The 21,444-nt window shown below is 37.5% G+C and overlaps 1 protein-coding gene across 1 annotated transcript; it reads right to left on the reverse strand.

The window, feature by feature from the left end:
- Window positions 1–254: 254 nt before the first annotated feature.
- RO60 (Ro60, Y RNA binding protein) lies at window positions 255–21,367 on the reverse strand. The gene is made up of 9 exons (XM_032872894.1): window positions 21,191–21,367; window positions 10,882–11,477; window positions 6,998–7,218; window positions 5,945–6,091; window positions 5,325–5,462; window positions 4,746–4,862; window positions 3,456–3,569; window positions 3,033–3,179; window positions 255–1,634 (listed from the first exon to the last, which is right to left on the reverse strand). The coding sequence occupies exons 2-9, from the start codon at window positions 11,459–11,461 to the stop codon at window positions 1,482–1,484; spliced, it is 1,617 nt and encodes a 538-aa protein (XP_032728785.1). The 5' UTR covers window positions 11,462–11,477; window positions 21,191–21,367; the 3' UTR covers window positions 255–1,481.
- Window positions 21,368–21,444: the final 77 nt, after the last annotated feature.

The raw sequence follows: 21,444 nt of genomic DNA on the forward strand, positions 1-21,444 counted from the left end.
TTTTGCCCTCAAAACAAAACCTCTGACTCCTAACCATACAGAAGGTTATAATTTACATTTACTAGTTTGACTTTTCATATGACAAGAGAAGGGCTTTATAAATCCTTCAGTAAATCATTAATCATTAGGAAAAGAATACAAAAAAATTGAAATTTTATGTTATCTTAAACAACCATAATATAATTATGAGCAAAAATATTGGGATTTCAATATGTTAAACCTCCCCAGAAAGGGACATTTGCTCAAGAAAATAATGCACTTTAGTGTAATGAAAAGGAAGTTTAATTTACACAACAAGTAAAATAGAAAAAAAATTTTCTTACAGACTGGTTAGTAGTAATGTTACTCAAAAGTTGCCTTTCAAATGTGAAAGACCTAGCTTGCTTTATTATTTTTTAAAATATCAAAAAAGAATGTCTTGCCACAAATGAATAATGGACAGAGATATGTCACTGACATGTTTACAATTAGGAAATATCTAAAACCCATTTACAACTGACTAAAAAAATAGTTAAAGGTAATTAGAATATTTAAAGTAAGGAAAAAGCTAATCTGGTTACAGTTGAGATTTTAATTATCATACTTTTCATATTTATGAGTGGGGGAGTTAAATGCTTAAAACAGTTTGTTGTTTACCTTTGTTAAGACTATGAAAAAAAAGAAAAAGTGTGGCTACACATGGCTATGTTGTTGTATTTCAGCACAAACTGTCAAATCATGCCCCCACTCACAGCAATAAAATGTACCAAAACAAACAAAAAGCAAACCAAACAGACTTCCTCAGCTAACACAAACTTTAGTGTCTTTTCTCAGGGGTTTTCCACTCTTTTTCTGGCTAATGTAACAATCCTACAAGTATAAATAAAATATCAGATTTAAAGTATCTTTTTCATTGAGTAAGAAAGCTGCTATTTATGTCTTCTTAGAAAACTCCAAGGAATTTGTAAAAATGTGTTCATAATTTAATCAATTTTTTTTAAAACCCCCTGGTATAAAAATTTACAGATGAATTTGATATTCCATCACAGTTACATGGTCCAGTGCATTTCAGAGTATTTGGACATTGTCACAGCTGTCCTTTCCCAATGCAGTTAAGAAAACTTCAAGCACTTTTCAAACAAGTTACATGATACAGAACTACTTACTTTTGGCTCTCACTTCTCTTAAGTACAAATGAGATTATTCACCATAGCAAAACTGGTTATTTTACAGTGTCTATCAACAAGGAGTTCTCTGTTAGAAAGAGGGAGCTATAGTGTATTCTGAAGCTATTTCCCAAGAGCTAGTTTAGTAGACAAAGAACTTTGGGCTCATCTTTTTTTTTTTTTTTCTTTTCTTTTTTGGCAAGGTAAATTTTCCATTATGCACATACTATACTATCATCATCTTTCATTGGATTAAGATTAGCTGGGAAGTAGCTACATATTTTTAGCAAGATCACTGATGGCAACGGACCTCTGATATCATGCTGGTGCTTATGGTTAAATCACATCTAATGTGAAATTCCGAATTACATCTAAGGCTCCAGTATCAAAGCCACACATATCCAACATGCCTCTATCATCTGGGTCTGCAATGGTAAAACCATTTGATGTCATTCCACAAACAATCAATTTAGCTGGAATGTCCATTTTCTGTAGGAAAAGATCAAAATACATATTTAAAAAATTTAATTTATGTAAAGCAAAAGCAAATAACCTCCAAAATTAAAACACTTCCAAGGCTATCACAATTTTTCATTCTGAAGTCAATTTTTTTCTTCTCTCCATAAAATCTGTTAATCTATCAAGGTCAGACTCTGATCTTTAGAACAGAAAATAAAATTGTGTTAACAGCCTGCCTGAAATTCCTGCTTCTCTGTTTATGGGCCATAGAGTGCATTCTTAGGCAGCCAAGAGGCTTTCAACTTACGAAACCTGTCAGGACATTTGGGGACATCAGATATTTTTACCAATATATCAAACACCGGGGCAGTGTTAGTGGGTATATATAAAGAAATATTTCCCTGCAATTCTCAACTTTTGGTCTGGTTTTGTTATATATGATATATGCATGTCACATGTCAGAACTTGTTTTACAGCTATGATTTAAGGTTAAAATAACTGAATTTTGAAGAAAAACCAATAATCATTGAGTATACAATATGTCAGATACCATAATGAACTCTTTAACTTATCTAATGTAACTGTTATAATAACTTTAAAAGGTAAGTAGTGCTATTAAATACTATGACATACATCAGTTAAATAATTTGCTTAGGTCTGCAGTTAGTAAAAGGGAAAGACCCAAGACTCAGAACCCAGCCTGTCTTGACTACAAATTCTATTCTCTCCCTTTCTCTCAAACTTAAACATACATTAGAATCCCCAGGAGGGTTTGTTAAAACACAATCCCACTCTCCAGTTTCTGAGTCAGCAGGTCTCCCATGGGGTCTAGGAATTTTCATTTCTGGCAAGGTCCCAGGCTAAGGCTGCAGATAGGAAAACCCCAATTTGAGAAATAGCACTCCTCATCAAGTTCTAGTTCTTCTCATCACACTAGCCACAATTCAAGTTCTTGACAACCATATGTGACTAGTGGTTACCACACTGGGTACTGTAGCTAAAGAACATTTCCATGATTTGAGAGCTCAACTGGAGAGCACTGATTAGAACACAGAAGTAGCCATGAAACTTAAAACACAGATGATACCTTTGCTTTAATTTTATGTAGTCCTTTAACAAAATTCATAAATGATACTTTAATTTTTCAAGGAGCACAATGAATTATTAAAAATGTATAGCTAAGGTAAAATATTTTTATTATTGCCAAAAAACAGTTTGCAGAGGATATTTTAGTAATGTATAGAATTTGGGACTAGCTGAAATAAATTATATATGGCTAGCCAATATTTCTTATTTCAAGTACTGTTGAACTGGCTTTGTATCCCTATACAAAGGTACAGAATTATCTTGCAGTATTTTTTGGAAAAATATAGTGAATATTTGAGTACGGAGTGTTATTTGGGGTGAGAAATAATACTAGAATTTTACCTTTCGATACTCTCTGAGAGCAACAGCAGGATGGACACTTCCAGCAAAAGTCTCATTATCAGTGAAGACAATGAAGACATCAGCCGCTGTGTTTGTCTTTTGAGCCCAGATCATTGGAAGAGAGCAATCAGTTCCACCTGCTGGGATCTAACTCAGAACAAAAACATGACTGATAATAAGTGTCCTAATTTCCATACTCAGATGTCTGAAATAATTAAATGCTTAAAATTTTTTTTTACATTATCATTTTGCTTACGGCTAAAACATAGACCTTCTCAAAGCATGTGTATATATTTATTATTTTGTGCTTATGGGAAAATTGAGATAGAACTATTTATTCTCATAAACATTAATATCAGACATAACATCAATATAAGATTATTATACAACATATTAAGTACACTTAATAAAACAGTTCCTTACCTGATTCATGGTCATTAAAACCTGTTGTAATGTCATATCCGTAGTCACTGGACATGGTACCATTTCATCTGAAAAAGCAACTACATAACACTCTTTTTCTGTTCGTGTGACAACCTGAAAAGTTCAAGTAGTAATTTTCAGCATATGGGTGAAATAAATACAGTATCTTGAAGTTCATAAAACTTCATCTTTAGAAGATATTTAATTTGGGAGTGCCTGGTGGCTCAGTTAGTTAAGCATCTGCCTTTGGCTCAGGTCCTGATCCAGGGATTCTGAGTTGGAGCCCTGATCGGGCTCCCTGCTCAGTGGGAAGTCTGCTTCTCCCTCTCCCTCTCCCTCCTACTCACATGCTCTTTCTCTCTCTCAAATAAATAAAATCTTTAAAAGATATTTATTTTATTTCTAAACTTGTTTGTTTTGGTACTACATAGTAACAGTATAGCTTTCAAAGTACTTTCACAAACTATTACAAAGCAACTGGTTTTCGTAATATGTGCATATGTGCTTCTCATTTTATTAAATATAGAATAAAGTCACAGAAGAGAAGTGACAGTCAGGCTAGAACCAAAGTCTGACGATTATTATTAGTTCCTGATCTTTTAACTTCCATATTTATTAATAAGTTCTCAAAGCATTATCTGCTTTCTCAATAATACATTAATATTTAATATTCAGTAAAATTAAAAATTTCTGTTATTCTTTAGACATGCTTTATAAATATACTTACAATATACTTTAAACTTTGCTTTTTCTTTCTTTCCTTTTTTTTTTTTTTTTTAAAGATTTTATTTATTTATTTGACAGAGGGAGATCACAAGTAGGCAGAGAAGCAGGCAGAGAGAGAGGAGGAAGCAAGCTCCCTGCCGAGCAGAGAGCCCAACTCGGGGCTTGATCCCAAGACCCTGGGACCACGACCCAAGCCGAAGGCAGAGGCTTTAACCCGCTGAGCCACCCAGGCGCCCCTCTTTCTTTCTTTTTTGAGAGAGAGAGAAAGAGCATGCACATGAGTGGGGAAGGACAGAGGGAAAGAGACAATCTTAAGCAGGCTCTATGCCCAGTGTGGACCCCAAGGCAGGCTCAATCTCTCAACCCTGAGATAGTGACCTGAGCCAAAATCAGGAGTTGAATACTTAACAGAGCTACCCAGGCTTAAAACTCTCCTTATATAGCAAAATGACAAAAACAGGTGAAAACATAATCCTTGATCATATCTAACTTTATAGTTTTGCCCCACATTAAATGTTTTTTTAGGGTGGCAAAAACTATCTAAACTATCTTAGGTGTTCTTACCATGCACATTGTTGCAGCAACTGTGCTAGCATTGAGTACACTACCCAAAACTCTTTGGTTCATAGAAGCACTGACGTCAATAGCCAGTAAGAAACGCTTTCCAGTTGGCTCCACTGTCTAAAAAAACAAAACAAAACAAAAAACAAACCAAAATGATCATTAAAAGCAATCACAGAAATTACAATTAGATTTCTAAAAATTGTAATTACTTATCTTTCACTTAACAGACCTGGTTTTTGATTTACCAACTAATCAAGAAGTACTTGAAAATGCTTAAGCTTTTACTAGAGGGAAAAACAAAATAAGATAGCCTACTTAGTAAATTTATTTAAAGAAGTTACCATATTCCTGTTTTTTTTTTTTAGAAATCATTCCTCAGAAAGTAAACTGAGAATTTTTAGCAAAGTTTTTTGTGGTAAAATATAAATAACATAAAATTGCTTTTAAATCATTTTTAAGGGTATAATTCCATGGCATTAAGTACATTTACAATGGTATGTAACCACCACTATCCATTTCCAGAAAATATATCAAGTCCCAACTGGATCATTTGTTATAAAACAGAAATCAAACCATTACCTTAAATGTTTTGTAAAAAGCGGCATCTAGAGCTTTCAAAATTTCCTCATCAGGGCGCCACTTTAGTTTTCCTCTGAGTCCATGACCTGTTTTATAAGTTTCTGATGCAATTAAAACATGAAATGGATGTATACGAGCCTAGAAACAAGACAGAGACAGAAAGTAAATGCAAAATTCAAATGAAAGATAGTCATTATGTGTCTTAGGTTTTGTTACTGTAGCTAATAAATATATTTCATAAGGAAAAAACAAAAACGAGGACTTACTATCTTAGGTTTCAGAGTTAAATAAAATCTGGTATGATAAAAGTCTGAGTATCTGAAACTGGCTATGTTTCCAAAATTTAGAAGTTGAGTTTTTCAATTAGTAGTAGCTAACAAATGTAATGTTTACTTTTTTCTTTTCTTTTTTAATATTTTATTTATTTATTTGGAGAGAGGGAGCGTGTGTGTGTGTGTGTGTGTGTGTGTGTGTGTGTGTTTAACAGCAGGGGGTAGGGGCAGAGGGAAGGGAGAAGCAGGCTTCCCTCTGAGCAGGGGAATCTGAGGACCCCTGGATCATGACCTGAGCCAAAGGCAGACGCTCAATTAACTGAGCTACCTCGGTGCCCCAGTGCTTACCTTTTTTAACAGTTTTTCATTATACAGTTTTTCACATACTAAAGCTACTTCTGAATTTCCTGGTTCAAGCACTGAATTAGCCGTCATCTTTCCTAGATTCCTTAGTAATGCAGTAAGAGGCATTTCTTGCAACAAAGCCTTCCATACCTATTGAAGTGACACAGGCAGAAATACAAAAGATTAAGGGCACATGAATCAGTATAATCATGGTATCAATATCGCTAACATATTCCTTAAGCCTTTCTTTTGAGTTCCAAGTATTTCCTAAATAAAAAGATTTGCACACTGGTCAAAGGCTTATCAAATTAACTTCTCTTTACTAAAGTAAGAAAGTAAAGTCTATTTTAAGATGGAACTATACAGAAGAATTTTATTTATTTATTTTTAATTAGCAGGCAAATTAACCAGCCTTTATGAAGCAGATATAACACTTACCGGAATGCCAACTACATCTGGGTATTGTATTAAGTATTTTACATAAATACTATTTTCAAGACATATTTTACATTTTTTTTTAAAGGTTTTATTTATTTGACACAGAGAGTATAAGTAGGCAAAGAGAGAAGGAGAAGCAGACTCTCCGCTGAGCAGGGAGCCCGATGCAGAGCTCAATCCCAGAACCATGGGATCATGACCTCAGCTGAAGGCAGTCGCTTAACTGACTGCGCCACCCAGGCGCCCAAGATATATTTTACAATTTTTGTTAAAAAAGTGGATATACTGGGGCGCCTGGGTGGCTCAGTGGGTTAAAGCCTCTGCCTTCAGCTCAGGTCATGATCTCAGGGTCCTGGGATAGAGCCCCGCATCAGGCTCTCTGCTCAGCAGGGAGCCTGCTTCCCCCTCCCCCTCCCCGCCTGCCTCTCTGCCTACTTGTGATTTCTGTCTGTCAAATAAATAAATAAAATCTTAAAAAAAAAAAAAGTGGATATACTGTTACCCATCTTATAAATTACGTATTATAAATTACTTTTATACGTATCACATCATAAACTTTAATACATAATATATGCCACAAATTACTTGTTTAATCAAGCTATAATATACTTTACTTACCTCTTTAGACTTTAAATGATTTGTTAGAAGATGTTCCCTAACTAATCTATGCTCTTCTATTAGATGAATGACTTCCAGTTCATCTTTTGTGCGTTTAACTTTTTCTACAGCCTCCAGATACTTTAATAATTTTTCAGTCTCCACAGAAAGTGCTTTTTCTTTATACAATTCATGGACTTCTTTCCAGCCCTTTGTAATATATTTGGTCACAATAGCAAGTCCTTTAAGAAAATAAAGAATTGAAATGGCATGAGAATTTCTAGGTGAAAAACAGAACATGTTTACCGAGAATGAAATAACTAGATACGGAGGAGCTAAGCTCTTTACACTGGGAGGGGGCCTTCAGTGATTAAAATAAACACACTTAAGCCGATGAAGTCAAATGATTTTGCTTATTCCATCACAACTGTATTAATATGAGGCTCTGGAGAAAAACCTCCTATATTCTAAGTCATTTTGTTATAGAGCTTTTTTCCTTTTTGAGACACCAGCATTAGGAACTTTGGTAGACAATACCTATCAGGTCCACAATCTCAGAACGATTCACAAAGTACAGATCTGTCTCAAATAATCTATTCACTTGCCCCTTTCTGCTACTAAGTAAATATGCATTTACAAGCAGCAGAGGTAGTGGAAGTGGACAGTTAGGTAAGTCATTTAAATATTTTTTTAAATAGATGAGAAAGTACAAATTAAAAAAAGGAAAATAAGGTGTTCATCTCTTTTGTAATTCCTTTTAATAACTGTTAAGAGCTTGGGATTGGGGCACTGAGGATGGCACTGAGGATGAGGTTCTAGCCTATACTTTGCCAATAAATGGCTGTGTGACCAATGTAGGCCTTAGTTTTCAATTCTGTTAAATGGGGAAGAAGACTTTTGAGTTATCAAACTTAAAAAGGTCTATGGGGTAAATGTTGGTAAAATAAATAAATGGAACAGGTCATATAATGGAGAATGGTTAAGATGATAGAACGAACTAGAGTATGACCTACTAATGTTTTAGTGAAGTTTTGACTTAGTGGTGCCAAAAAAAGTACTTTCAAAAGAAGCCAGAATAGGTATTTTTATTTGATGTCTTCTGATTTTTTTAAATGACTTTAGCAAAGAATTCATTTTTTTCCCTAAAATATTGTGCAGGCCAATAAAATCCATCTTTAAGGCAGACTGAGCCTATGTGTTATCTTTGGACTCTGGATGATTTGATGAAAAGTCAATACTATTATGTAGGGATTTCTAAAGTACTATACAATAAATACCTGATTAATTAAATTACATTTTGATGTGTTTTATCTGTTTCAAATACATGTTTCAGTTAAGGTATTAAAATATTACTTATTTGGAGGTGCCTGGGTGCCTCAGTTGTTAAGTGTCTGCCTTAGGCTCCTGTCATGATCCCAGGGTCTTGCGAGATGGAGCCCTGGAACCCTGCAGCCCTGCATCGCATTGAGCTCCCTGCTCAGCGGGAAGCCTGCTTCTTCCTCTTCCACTCACCCTGCTTGTGCTCCCTCTCTTGCTATATATCTTTCTCTGTCAAATAAGTAAAATCTCTAAAAAAATTATTATGTTTCTGGAAGCTCGGAGTTTTTTCTGAATTCTTTTCACGTTGAGAAGCCTAGGAATCTCTTATGCCTGAACATACTTGCTATTATTAAAAGATGTTAAATAGGAGTTTTTCTCTCAAAAAAATTTAGAATTAAGGAATACTGTCTGTGGGAGTAAGTTTAGGGAACATCTACTAATTCATTTTATAGACCAAGAATTCAAAACCCAGAACTATTTGCACAAATTCAGAAACTAGTTTTTCCAACTAGAACTAGCACTTAGGTACACACCACCATGTGGTATCTCAGTAGACAAAGCTGGATCCCTACATTCTTCTTATACTGAATTAAAGATTTAAAAATAAAAAAAAATTTAAAGGGGCGCCTGCGTGGCTCAGTTGGTTAAAAATAAAAAAATTAAAAGCATGAATATGTTAGGGAAAAAACTACAGGTAAATATTTTTATGACCTTAGGTTGGCAAAGGCCATTCTAAACCTAACAAAAAATAAAAATCTATGAAGAAAAACAGGCAAGTTTCATTACATTAGAATTCCAAACTTCAATATGCCAGAAACCCCCATCAAAAAAATTGAAAGACAAAAGAAAAAAAGGGCGAAACTGCATGAGATCTATATAATATGAAGCTATAAATTCCTATGTGTCCCAGGTTCTTAGAACAGTGCCCATCCATTTGGTGCTCAATAAATATTTGTTGAATGAATGAATGGTGACAATCAATATTAAGAATAGCAACTCAATGGAAAAAAGGACAAAGATATAATATAACCACAAAAAATTAAAATAATCAGCAGTATATAAGATGAACTTTTGCCCACAAATTCAGTAAGATAATTTTTCACCTATCCTATTGGCAGAGATTTAAAAAAAAAAAAAAAAAAAACCACTAGTAACAGTCATTGTTTAATGTGGGGAAACCGGCCACTTCTAAATACTTTTTGTGGGTTTACCCATTATATAAATATTTACGTTATGCAAGTTTTTTCACTGTAGTATTTTTGTAATAGATTAAGAAACCAGAAACTATTTTACTGTGATCAGTAAGAGACTAGCTAAATAAATTATAGTGTATTTATACAATGGTATATAAGCAACTATTTCTACTGACTTGCAGAAATTATCAATATGCTTTTAACTGAAACAAAGAAGGTATATAAAAATTTAAGAATAAAACAGTGTATGGAGGTGCCTGGGTGGCTCAGTCGTTAAGCGTCTGCCTTTGGCTCAGGTCATGATCCCAGCGTCCTGGAATTAAGCCCTGCATTGGGCTCCCTGCTCAGTGGGGAGCCTGCTTCTCCCTCTCCCGCTCCCTCTGCTTGTACTCCCTTTCTCGGTGTCTATATCAAATAAATAAAATCTTTAAAAAAAAAAAAAAACACAGTGTATGTTTAAGAGTAATATACAACACATAGTGATTTCTTTTGAAGGGCAGGACTCCTACTTTCTGCATTATATTTTTATGTATTATCCAGCTATTTTAAAACAAACATATAATTTCTAATAAAAAAAAACAAAATACAAATGGGTTTATATAAATATTTGCAATAATTCACTGTTTAAATTTCATTTTAAAAAGTCCATTCATAATAAAATGGATAAATTAGAATTTAATGAGGAGCTGTCTTTTCAAGTTTCACTTCTGGTATTAAAAAAGAGCAAATTTTAGAAATGTTGTGGAAGTTCATATTTTACATTATTCTTGCCCAAATGTTTTTCTTATTTCCCTTCTAAGAAGGACTGAGTAATTATCATGCATCCAACTAACTTCTCAAACGTCTTCCCGCAGACACAGAAAAACTGCCCCAAGTTACCATGTTCCCTGGCCTGGCTGACTGCTTGGAGACAATTAACATCCTGAATTGTTAAGTTCAGCACTATTTCAGGTAGCCTTTAGGTTCCATGGAACATATATCCTAGGAAGACAGGGAGGGAAAAAAATCGTAAGGGACTACAGCACTGTAGCCTGGCTATCTATCTGCCACCTACTGGCTAGGAGCTGTTTGCTTATTACAACTTTAACCATGTCCACACTGCTTTTGTAAGCCATATTCACTTGGGTAAACATTCTAGTTAGCACAGTGACATTCTGAGATTTAGAATATTAAATCTGTAAATCTGTCATTTGATTCTTGAATAGTAATTTCTGTATTGTCTGTGGTAGGGTTTTAATGCCAGGTTGGCATTAAGCATCTGAATGAGTCAACCAATGTGTTTTGAGACTGAATGGCTATTTCTAGAAGATATTACACAATTATCTTATGTCAAATAAAAATTTGTTTACCAGATATCTGCAACCTCCTCCAACCCAAAGATCTTATACTTACCTTCACTGGAAGGTTTAAGATGTGACAGTCTTAACAGATCTTTGTGAGACCAGCCATTTCTTTGTTTATATTTTGTAACTGCCAGAGCAAGGGCCATGCCCCCCTTTTCATTGTACCAGTCTGCTATAGCCTTCCGGAGGGCACGACCCCACATGCCACATTTCATGCTTTCCTTCAGATCTTTCTTAAACTGGATAAAAGTAAAGAGGTGTGTAGGAATGCGACAAACTTCAGAAACAGCTTTAAATGCTGCTTGTTTTGTGCTTATGTCGGAACACTGAGAACAAATGGCAAGTGCAAACAGCATAGGCTCTTGCTTTGCGGTTCTGCCTTCTTGACTAAATGACTTTATCTCCTGGATCACTTCACATCCTCTTCCATCTTCAATCAGTCTAATTAAAGCTTCAGCATTTTCAAGGCCCAACTTCTGTTCTTTGATATAGTAAGTCCCACCTTCAGAACCAAAACATAAGAACCGGTGTAGTCGATTCATATCAGTAACTTGCCATACATATCCATCTTCAGAATTGGTTATCTGTTTCTCATTCAGTGGTTGCATTTGGTTGACTGATTCCTCCATTTTTCTTTTAGGAAACCTATAAAAAGCAAAAAAGCAAAATGTTATTATAGCTAGAAAGAACAGCAAAATTATAAAAAGGAAGACATTTTTATTTCTGAAAACATTAACCTATGCTTTTTGAAATCTGCTACAAAACCTTTGATTTTTAAGAAAGATTTATTTATTTATTTATTTATTTATGTATTTGAGAGAGAGAACTAGCGCCCTCCCCACCCCACCCCCTTGCACTCGCAGGGGAGAGGGACAGAGGGACAGAGGGAGAGGAGGTCTCCCCATTGAGCGCGGGGCCTGCCACTCAGGGCTGGATCTCAGGACTCGGGAGATCTGAGTCTGAGCTGAAGTCAGATACCTAATGGACTGAGCCACCCAGGTGTCCCTATTACACAATCTTTTAACTTAAAGAGTATTTTTTAAACTCATCAAGTGGTAGCATGATAACCAGAAGCAACAACTAGGTTACATTTTTGAGGTATAGTTCCTTGCTTCAGAGACTAAGCAGGCAGCTCAGCATCAGGTCTGGAGGCCTTAGAAAGAGAATAAAAGGGGTAGGGAGGGCAGCTGTGGTAGCTGAGGCTAAAAAGATCTTTCTTCCTTTACTCTCAGAATAACTGTGTACACAGTTTTGGTAATGTATGCAACATCCATTCCTTCCCTCCCCCTTTTCCCAGGCAGTAAACTCCTTCAAGGGAGGCTAGCCATTTCTCCAGTCCTAAGGGATGAATGTGTTTGTCCCTGTGACACGTACAGGTAAGGGCATACAACTGGCTACCATGACATGATTAAGTCTACAGAGAATACTTCTGAGGTTTTCTTCACTCTTAAAAGTGGGTTTAGGCTCTTAAAAAGGAATGCTCCCTTTCTACCTTCAGACATTCATTTATAAGTGATGCTTGGAGTGGTGGCCTAGAGCAATGGGGAAGTCAGTTTAAGAAAACACACTAATTTACAAGGATGGTAGAACTGAAAAAAAATTTTAGAAACGAATCTGGGTTTCTGGTATCATTGAGCTACCTGGCAGTGCCTCAGTTACAAGTTTCATAATATATCACAAATGTATCCTAATTATTGTTTAAGCCTTTTATAAGTTTTGAGAGCATGGTTGAGAGCATCATAACTGATTAAAATCCTATCAACTATGCTCATTTATAGCTTATGTGATCTGTAATTACCTGTACTTTCCTCCTCCCATTATTGCTAAAGCTACTAGAACTAGCTGCACAACAGCAATGTCCTTTTTTATTGTCCTAATGGAGCAACCACAACTGTCCACTACTTTATCAGTCCACTGCTACTCTTACTACAGTAGAGCTGCTTATCCAGGTGCCCAAGTCTCCTGGCTATACCATTAAAGTGCACTGCACTAGGCTTCTCCCCATGACAAACAAAACAATACAAACAACAACAAAAACTTAACCAGCATTTACTGCATATTATGTGTAAGACATTAAAGAGATTCCTGTTCAATTAAAATGATTTTTTTTAAAGTACCCCCCCCCCGTTTTTCTTGCCCTTAGAAAAGCCATATTCTGGTTTTTCATCTAGAAAATGGTTTTAGATGGCTCAGTGGGTTAAATAAAGCATCTGCCTTTGGCTCAGGTCATGATTATGATACCAGGGTCCTAGAATTGAGCCAGTGGGGCGCCTGCTTCCCTTCCTCTCTCTCTGCCTGCCTCTGCCTGGTTGTGATCTCAGTCAAATAAATAAATAAAATCTTAAAAAAAAAAAAAAAGAAAAAGAAAAAAGAAAAACCATATTCTGTTGGTGAGGTAGAAATATATAGATATAAAAAGCAAACTGTATATAAGCACTCTAATAAAAAAGTACTGTGAGTCAGCAGAGGAGAATGAAATGCTGCCTCAGTAATACAAGTAGACTTGTGCAGAGAAGGCAAACTGAGAAACTGGTATATTAACCTTGGGGGAATGTGTTCCAGAAAGGGATTTCTGAAATCTTGCTGTCTTTACATTTTAGGAAAAGAACTAAGTATACTGGCATAGCTATAAAGAAATGATAGATAAGGCAGCAGCTTAAAGAGCAACACAAGGTAAAAGAAATTTTGTTTTGAGGATGATACAAGTTTGAACATATTTATATGTTGTGGGTAAGCCTTAAGATGGAATCCTGGTGAATATTAATAACTCAGAGCTAGGGAAAGGGGAGCCTGGGTGGCTCAGTTGGTTGGATGTCTGCCTTCAGCTCAGGTCATGGTCTCGGGGTCCTGGGATGGAGCGCCACATCCTGCTCCCTGCTTAGCAGAGTCTGCTGCTTCTTCCCTGCTGCTCCTGTTCTCTCCTTCTTTCTCAAAAATAAAAAATAAAATCTTAAAAAAAAAAAAAAAAAGAGCTAGGGAGAAGAGGCCCTTCAAAGAAGAGAGAGAAAGAGGGGTGCATAGCAGAACAGCAGTATCATGGACCATAGGGAAAAGGATTTCAAGGAGTCAGGGCTGGCAATGTCAAATGGTCAGAGATTAAGTAAAATAATTTGGGAAAAATGGCCACTGGATGTAGCAAACAGTAGTGATGAGGAAGGGCACTGTAGTAGAGTTCTGAAAGAAAGAGCCTGATTATGGTGAGATCAGGAGTATGCAATGAGGGAGACTTCACAGGTGGACTACTCTTTTGCAGAAAGGGATGGTAACAGAGAAGATGAGAACACAAAGAAAAATCTTTTTATCTTTCTAGATGAGAGGACACTGAGGCTGAGGTTGAATGATTCAAACTGGAGAGTGGAAGGCAGCAGAGAAAGGATAGAACTGAGGGAATGAGATCACTAAAGGTGGAACAGAATCCAGGTTGAGGCTGGCCAATTGACAGCAAAAGAGATCCCTCCTTCAGTAAGGGTGAAGAGGGGTTGGAGAAAAGAGAGACCGTAAGGAAATTAAGGAAGTTCCCAATGTGGGTAGTGTGGTATGCAAGGGAGCAATGGGGTTGGGTCTCAGAATGAGAATGGTGTGGGTATAAATGCATGGGAGAATGCAGAGCCTCACATTTTGAAAGTGACTGAGGAGGAGAGGGATAAATTGAATTGGGTTGGAAATAATCAGCATCATATTTCAAATAAAGCTCTGGTGTAAAGTAGTCAATGTTAGGGCAGGCCTAGACCTCAGGTGTTAAAGTGTAATGATCATATTATATTAGTCATTAGGGACTGATTTATAGCTACCCAGTGCAGTATAGGCAGAAAGTCCTCGTGCAACAGATGATGCTTCTGCTATTTATTCTTACCCTTTTCAATATGGTTTTTTATCTGCCTTTTAATAAAAAAAACTTCGAGAATAACATGCTTCTCAAAGACGGACTACTTAATTGCTAATTCCAGTAGAAAATTTTCTATTATTTTGACCTTTTTACTGCATTTGGGATTGCTAGCTTCATCTCTAAGCTTTTACAAAAATACCCTTAGTTGGTACTTTATCTGCTTTATCTGGCTATTCCTGCTTATTAGTTATATTTGTTAGAAGAATAATACTGAAATGATACTTAATATCAGGTTATGCTAATACAACAGTTTTCCTGACCAAAACCCAAGAGGTGTGATTTAAATATCCCTATCCAAATCTCAAAATTCCCTCCCCTCCAAATTCTTTCCCTTGTTATTATTTTTTGTGAGTATGTGTCTAGCTAATATTAGTTCCCTTAAGAGCAGGTATCTGGTTTAGTTTTGTATCCCTTCTCTGAACCTAGAACACCACTTCAGTAATACATACTTGAGGATAACCTTGGATCCAGTCCCCCACATTGGGCTCTCTGCTCTGCGGGGAGCCTGCTTCCTCCTCTCCCTGCCTGCCTCTCTGCCTACTTGTGATCTCTGTCAAATAAATAAATAAAATATAAAAAAAAAAAGAAGACTCAATGTGTGGAATTAATAATGTAATTGAAGCCTTTAAGATAAATTCTGTAATCAGGAAAAAATGTACTATATGCAGGTAGTGGATATACAATCAAGAAAAATAAAACATGAAAAAGTTACAGAGGAAGTAATGAGTCCAGAGTAAAAACGTCTTCTGAGCAGAACAGTATCTCTTTGTAAGTTTTTCTAATATATTTAATATTAGGTATTCAAGCTATCTTTTGTTGAGCAAGAAGAAAAATGAACTTTTAAATCAAGGGTAGATGCTTAAGAGCTATCCCTAAATGTAATCCTTGTAATCTCTGTTGTAAGAAATGTAGTTACTTACTCATTGCCTCATCAAAGGAATCTTACCCTTGCATATGTTAATGACAACCACTAAGACCTACCCTTTCAGCATTTTTGCAGGAAAAAATTCTCAGCTATTCACATGCTTCTGTGACTATTCTTTCCAGGATGCAACTTAGAACAGTGTGACAGATCACATGAATGGCCCCTTTACTTGTTTGTGCAAATTTACCAGAATCAAATTTGTAAAGTGAAATATGAAAAACAGAATGGCAGTAGTTCTAAGCTACTTTCCTTGTCCCTCAGCGCTGATACATAAATTAACTTTAAAATTGGCTGGGTGGTAAGACGGTGGTCTAATAAAAGAGTATCTAGTTTTTGTGCCGGTTTCTTGGCAGGGCTTCAAAAATCCTTGGAATTTCCAGATTGATAGTCTTTGTTATGCTAATATGGTGATTCACTCTGGGCTTCAGGATGGGGGCTGGTCACCGGAAAGACTCAGCATTTGATTAAAGAGTTGGAATTTTGGGCCAGGTCAAACTCCCAGGGGGGGTGTTAGGGCCCAAGATTGGGCTCAACCACAAAGTCAACGAATCATAATCATGCCTCCTAATAAAATCCCTTATACAAACTCAGAACATCAAAGTTCAGTAGCGCTTCCTAACTGGTTAACAAATTGATGTCCTGGGAGTATGAACTGCCAGGATTCCACACGAAGGGTATTCCCTCTCCTGCCTCTAGACTTTGGACTGTATTTGACTTCGTTTTGCTGTTCCTGAGTCATATCCTTTATATTAAAACTATAATCATAAGGATAGTGCTTTTAGTGAGTTATGTGAGTCATTCCAGTGAATTATCGACCCTGAGGGGTTGCGGGAAGACCTCAATTTGTAGTTGGTTGCAGAGACTAGGGACCTACTTGTACTGGTGCCTGAAGTAAGGGTAGTCTTGTTGGGGATCTTGCCTTTTAACTTGTGGGATCTGAAGCTAACTGTGGAACTGAACCGAACTGCAGGACAGAGTTTGGGTCAGAGAACTGATCTCAAAGAGACAGCACAGGCAAAAGTGACAAAAGAAAAAAAAAAGATAAACTGAACTTCATCAAAATTTAAAGCTTGTGTTTCAAACGATACCACCAAGAATGTGAAAAGAGATCCCATGGAATGGGAGAAAATACTTGCAAATCATACCATAAGGAACTGATATCTAGAATATATAAAAAACTCATAATTCAATAATAAGATAATAACCCAATTAAAAAATAGACAAAGCATCTGAGCAGGCACTTCTTCAAAGATATACAAATGGCCAGTAAATATATAAAAAGATGCTGAAAATCAGTACTCACTGATGTGGAGAATAAAGGAGAAAGAAATATAGAAAAAATTACATTTCCTTGGCAGCCCATTGACAAGTACTTGGGACAGGCAGAGTGAACTTTATCAAGGAGCATAGGTAGCTGCCTCAATGTTAATACCTAGCCCAACCTCCAGGATCCTATCACAATCCTTTGGAAAATTTCCTTTCTGTATCCCCCTACCCCCAAATATATGTTAGCAATCATTCCAAGCATAGGGTCTCCTGATATACTTCTGAGTCTCATAACTAAGGTTTTATTAGACAGTAGTAAATGACCTTTTCCTAACAGCTAGCCCCTCAAAGTCCTGGAAACTTTGCTTTCAAATTCCTTGGAGACTAATGCTATCCCTAACATCTTCCCAATTTGAAAGTATATAATCAGCCAGTCTTCAAAACTCTGGAGCAGTTCTTTCTGCCAACGGGTCTTGTTCCTATGGTTTAATAAAACCACCCTTTCTGCACTGAAGACATCTCAAGAATTTTTTCTTGACTGCTCCTGAACCCCAAAAGTTACATCACTCATCAGGGAAATGCAAATCAAAACTGAAATGAGACACCACCTAACAATCACTAGGATGGCTACAATGAAAATGACGATAGTTAAGTGTTAGGTAAGGATCTAGAGAGATTAGAACCCTCATACATTGCTAGTAGTAATGTAAAATGATGGATCATATGGTAACTTTATATTTGACCTTTTGAAGAACTACCAGACTGTTCTCCAAAGTGGTAAGGGGTTTCTTTTTGGGGGTGGTGAAGATGTTCTGAAATTAGACAGTCGTGATGGTTACACTGAGATAGGGAAACTGAAGGGACTCCATGAAGGGCTGCTTTTTTGTTCCCTTTTTGGCTTCTAATCTTGCCAGGACCTGTAACCCGACCTTACTTACACATGTGTGCCTTATACTTATGTATGCCTCTCCCCTTCTTGTAAGGGTCCAGGAGTTAATGATTTCTTTGGAGTATCCCAGCACAATCGATAAGAGTGACAGGGCAAGCTTGTCATGTACATTTTGCAGACCAGGCTGTAGATACCCTGACACCAAGCCTTCTGGCATAAGTGACTTAAGGAGGACACCTGAGTCCTCATCCTTGTTTTGACCAGTTTCTGGATGCCTAAGAAGACATGCACACCAGATCGCAATCCTCAATAAAAACCCCACACTCCAAGCAAAACAGACTCACTCTCCTTTCCTTTTGAAGTCTCTCAGATACTATGTCTCTATCTGTCCTCTCTATATATCTTCAATAAACTCTACTCTCACTTCCTCTCAGATGGTGTTTGATTTCTATCCTTTGTAAAGCCAAACACCCTCTTGGCTGGTCCTGTAGGACTCCTTCTAGATCCATGGACCCAGTCTGCCTACATCAACACAAGTCTGTGAGTATACTAAAAGTCACTGCAGGGCATACTTTAAAATAGCGAATTTCATGACATAGGAATTCTATCTCAAAAATCTGTCATTAAAAATAATGAAAACTAAAAATTGACTATATTAAAATATACCTGGTAAGTTATATAAATAGACATTCAAATGATATTTAACCCTGTACTTTTTTTTTTTTTTTTAAAGATTTTATATATTTAATTGACAGAGGGAGACAGTGAGAGAGGAAACACAAGCAGGGGAGTGGGAGAGGGGGAGAAGCAAGTTTCCCACTGAGCAGGGAGCGGGATGTGGGGCTCAATCCCAGGAACTCAGGATCATGACCCGAGCTGAGGGTAGTCACCCAAACGACTGAGCCACCCAGGCGCCCCTTAACCCTGTATTTTTATATTTGTCTTTAGAAAGCAACTTGAGATACACACAGATAGATACAGGACTTTAATTTTCCCTTTCCCCAACTCCCATCATCTCCCTCTTCAAAGCTTAAGCTCCACTGTCAGTGATTTAGAAGGCAGTTTGGGCAGTGAATGAGGTCAGAGCCTGGTCATCAATTAATCCACTCCTGAATAATCAAGTGTTGTAAATCCAGATTAACAGCAACTACAAAAAAAGATAGTTAATTCTTTGGGTTGGCCTGTCCTATCCAGTGCTCTTAAAGCACACTACTCCAAAGACTTTAATAGAGCTAAAGTTGTTTTAAACTTCAGTAAATTAAAATTTACGGAAGAATTAAATAGATGACAGAATTTTTAAAGGTATGGCCACGATGTGAAATTGGTTGTGGCCATTTTATACAATGCCCACTTCTCTCTTAATATTGAATGCAAAAACCAGTGAATGCCAGTAATTAATACACAATATGTAATTGCACTTCTTTCTGCTTTGTGTTCATTAGAACATTTATAGTTATCTTTTAAGAGTACTAATACTCTTTCTTGGGTTCCTGTTTTTCTTTGAATGTACACATCTGAGTATCTTTCCAAAGTCTCTTGATCATTTGTTATTTGGAAAATGCTTTTATCCCAAGAGGTCAAACAGGTTTTGCAGCTTAATCCTTTCTAAATGAAGTCAAAGCTGATACACATCTATGAGTGTGCAAGAAAATTTAAAAGAAACCATACTGCAAAAACTGGGGCCACAAATGAAAATAAATTCATCATTCAGACTGGTAGTGTATCTGAGCTGATCAAGTCAAATGATGCAATAAAAAGTGGTGAGGAACTGGGGCAAACTTGACAGCATGCCATTCTGAAGCCACACACTTTCAGCCAACTGGTTGCTATGTAGTAGGGGCCTTTTATTACCAAATCTTCTCATTTTTCTCAAAGACCCAGAAATCTGGATTTTCATGTGAAGTTGGGATTAAATGTTAACACAACTGAAGAAATTTTAACCCTCCTTTCTGCTACTTCTTGGTTATGTCAAGGGCTAAATTTTCAGTTTGGTCTTTTTACAACAGGCACTATGTTGAGCTGGACATCAAATGTTAGTTACGAGTACTTATTCAGCACAGAAAACCCTTTCAAGTTCACAGTAGTACTATAGGCTAAAATATACCACAAATTATCACAAACAGCTTTTGGGCTCCAATGACACTCATTCTAGGAATGGTTTATTAAGGAAACAAAGCTATTCTTGTGCCTCACAAACTTTTCCATTTAGTATACTTAACGGAACAGATAATGAACAGAAATCCATGCCCCCCAACCAGTCTCCTCTTTTTATTTTGAAACTTCAAGACAGTTACGTCTGAATAAATTAAAAAAAAAAAATCAAACACCTGAGACAAACTTTCATTTCTACTCCATAATACAGCCATGCTTTTTTTTTTTCTTTTTATAGTAATCTCTTCGCCCAATGTGGGGCTCAAACCTACAATTCAGAAATCAAGAGCTGCATGCTTTACCGACTGAGCCAGCCACCCGCCCCATAGCCATGCTTGTTTTAATATAAAAACTGTCCTGTTGTTTCTCTCAGTAATATTTGTCATGCTTATTTTGTGGCTTCACATAGTCCATAACACAATGCTCGCTAACTCCGAGGTACAGGTCACCTGTTTGAGGAGCAAGGAATCAGTTTTGTCTGCTAAAGTATTTTTCTCTGGAATCCAAAGGCCTTTCTTGGAATTCAGAGCTTTCAGGAGGGATGCATAAATAAACATACTCCTGAAGATTTTAATCGTAAGACCAGCATTCTGCGATAAGCCTTCTGAATGAGGGCAGTTTCACGGTTTAGCGAAAATAGGCATTTTTGGGTTAACTCATTTAATCTCAGAAACATTACAAATGCTTTTAGAATAAAACACGACGTTTTTCAACCTCCTTTTCTTTGAGGCATCGCATCCCCTTACACTTGTCTATCATCCCCACGAACTACAGAATTTCTCCTCTTGTCATTCCCTCGAGGATAAATTCGCCTTCTGTCTTCCCACAAAGATCCCTCTTTCCAAGCCCCAAATCCCGGGCAACGCCTCTCCGCGCAGAAGCCGCGGGAAGAGGAGGAGGAAGAGGAGGAGTAAAGCTAAAGCAGGCCCTCCGGACGCTGGCCTGTGGAACGCTATGGAAGCACAAGACGGAGCGATCCCGGGTTTGGGAAGGGCCCACCCTCAGAAGCGTCCCAGCCGGGCCAACCGAGGTTGTGCCCTCAGGGAAGCTGGTTCCGCTATCCAGCCACGGCAGGACTCAGAGGCAGGGCGGGGGAGAACGATGGTTTTGCCAAGCGTTTGCTCCGGCCTCAGCCTCTGGGATGCTGGATGACGGACATGGAGGACCAGCCAAACCCTGCGCGTCCCCGGGTCTGCTCAGACCGCACAAAGGGCCCCAGCCGGCCTCCCGCAGTTCCTCACCTGTGCTTGGCGGCCGACCCTCCGAACCCACAGCGCCACCGGGAGAAGCCCTGCGCTTCAAGAGAGACGACAAGAAGATGCTACAAGCCCCACGGGCGTTATCTGCTCCAACTCCACCGCCGCCGGGAACTCCAGGTTAGGCTCCGGGGAACGAGCCCCGCCCCTCTCCTTTTGCCCCGCCCCCGACTGGCGAGGATCCCGGATGTTGCCTCCTACGGCGCGCTGAATCCCCGCCCTTTCTTCTTAAGCCCCGG

Source organism: Lontra canadensis, unplaced genomic scaffold (genome assembly GCF_010015895.1).
Source record: "Lontra canadensis isolate GAN:19392208 unplaced genomic scaffold, GSC_riverotter_1.0 scaffold46, whole genome shotgun sequence".
Lineage (NCBI taxonomy): Eukaryota > Metazoa > Chordata > Mammalia > Carnivora > Mustelidae > Lontra > Lontra canadensis.

Bases quoted from the DNA above. Each gene is read 5' to 3' on its own strand.
- RO60 (XM_032872894.1), bottom strand. From the start codon at position 11,461: ATGGAGGAATCAGTCAACCAAATGCAACCACTGAATGAGAAACAGATA. The intron at 5,463-5,944 runs GTAAGCACTGGG...TCTTGTTTCTAG, and splicing joins ATGAAAAACTGTTAAAAAAG to GCTCGTATACATCCATTTCA. The intron at 3,180-3,455 runs GTAAGGAACTGT...GTTCTGAGTTAG, and splicing joins TTTTAATGACCATGAATCAG to ATCCCAGCAGGTGGAACTGA.